Here is a 1726-nt window from a genome sequence, read left to right as displayed (position 1 = left end):
TTAGTATAATTTAAACAAAGGAAACACAATAGGGTGTACAGTAAACGCATTGTAGACTGTTCCTTTTTTAAAAAGAGAAAATTGAAAATGATTTTTTTATTGAATAGTCTATACAGATTCGAGAAAACGAATCCACCGATCAAAGGGTTCGAAACTAGCGTACAGCAATGATTTGCGGCGAAACATAATGTCATTGATAACATGTCATCAAGTTTTTTCATCATTTGTATGACAACCTCTTACCAAAGATAGTAGGCGGTTGACCTTTATTTCTTCTTTTCATCCCAAACAAACCGCTCCTTAGCAGAACTACATTCCACAATAATTAAACTTCACGAATCGACATTCTTGAGTATGCATAACCTTCCCATGAATTTTTGTAGTAGTACCAACCAATAGATGTTGCACTGTTTCGATTCAAATACAGTCCATTCAGATGTGATTGCATACATTCGTTATACCACCATGCTCCTTTGTATAAGTTAGCACAGTCATCAATTGGGTGAATATCATTTCTCCGATCCTTGGTGGAGAACTTCATGTCTCTATGAGATTTCAATGCATCTTTTGCCGTCCCACTGTACGATCCTAACTTCTTTAACGGATATTGCTCCTCCTCACTCCCGATCTCGAACTCATCATACCGTGCATAAATGTACTTTCCATCGAAATCTTTCAGCTCCCGAGCCAGAACTCTTCATCCATGCTTCCAAACCCATCGCGATACTCAGTCCAGTTGCGCCAAAAGTCCACCGATCCATCAAAACGATACTGGAACACAAGCCATCCTCCTCCGAATGTAGTCTGGTCACAATACCCTACGTATGGTACATCGTTTCCGTTAGGTTGTATTGCATACTTGCCAGATCGCTTCGTTGGTTCCTCCTTGCACGATCGATACAATATGCTCGGAATGTACAAGCCCAGATTCCGCTGAATCAATGCTTGATCTTGCTTCGATGTAAAATCTTCGATGGTTTGGTTCAATTTATTTATAATAAACAGTAATCTTTCCAATACGAGGCTGTGGTGAAATAGTTTCATATCTAGCTTCTCTTGATCTTCCTTCCTAGTAAGCTCCATCTCGTTCAGCTTGTACTGCAAGAAGTCGAGCCTGGTTTCCAACACTTCGTACCAAAACCCGGACAAAGCCTTTTCTCCATTGTTTTCCTTGACACCGTGAACAATTGTAACGAATGAAAATAGCAGCACAAAATATACGGACACTTTATATGGCTCCATGATCATCTAGCACCAACAACAACGATTGTTTTACTTATACTGACCAATGCCTGATTCAGCTTGCTTTTATAGTAGTTTGGCAAGCTTATCAATATTAGCCCGCTGTAATGCAATTCGAGTCTCATTCTGGCAAGCAGATTGTACTCTTGTTAATAGCATTGACCCTTGACACTCCGTTGTGCTTCGTTCATTGCATGCCGGTATGAAACTGGTAACATAATGGTAATAAAGCGTGACGTAAGCATGCTCAAAAATCAAAGTCTTTATAACATTTAGTGAACAATTAAGAAAGCTGTTCAAACGAATTTTATAACATAAACTCTTGCTATACCAAATATTTACCGTACGAGCTTTTGGAAGTATGAGTAGATTTTGGAATCTCGAATAGTTAAACTACAGCAGGTGTGTATTGAAAATTTAAAAGGGAATTAATAAGAAAAATATTAGGTTATTGGCATATTTGTTCAATCTGACCATCTATTAG

The 1726-nt window shown here is 38.4% G+C and overlaps 1 protein-coding gene across 1 annotated transcript; it reads right to left on the bottom strand.

Annotated features, from left to right (window-relative positions):
- Window positions 1-325: 325 nt before the first annotated feature.
- On the bottom strand, window positions 326-1242 carry LOC121599010 (ryncolin-4-like). The gene is made up of 2 exons (XM_041926456.1): window positions 681-1242; window positions 326-564 (listed from the first exon to the last, which is right to left on the bottom strand). The coding sequence occupies exons 1-2, from the start codon at window positions 1240-1242 to the stop codon at window positions 326-328; spliced, it is 801 nt and encodes a 266-aa protein (XP_041782390.1).
- Between the last annotated feature and the right edge of the window lie 484 nt (window positions 1243-1726).

Source organism: Anopheles merus, chromosome 3L, assembly GCF_017562075.2.
Source record: "Anopheles merus strain MAF chromosome 3L, AmerM5.1, whole genome shotgun sequence".
Lineage (NCBI taxonomy): Eukaryota > Metazoa > Arthropoda > Insecta > Diptera > Culicidae > Anopheles > Anopheles merus.
This window is presented reverse-complemented; position numbering and strand designations above follow the sequence as displayed.

Coding starts and splice junctions, on each gene's coding strand:
- LOC121599010 (XM_041926456.1), bottom strand. CDS start 1,242: ATGGAGCCATATAAAGTGTCCGTATATTTTGTGCTGCTATTTTCATTC. Junction 565..680: donor TGAAGAGTTCTGGCTCGGGA/GCTGAAAGATTT, acceptor GGACGGCAAAAG/ATGCATTGAAATCTCATAGA.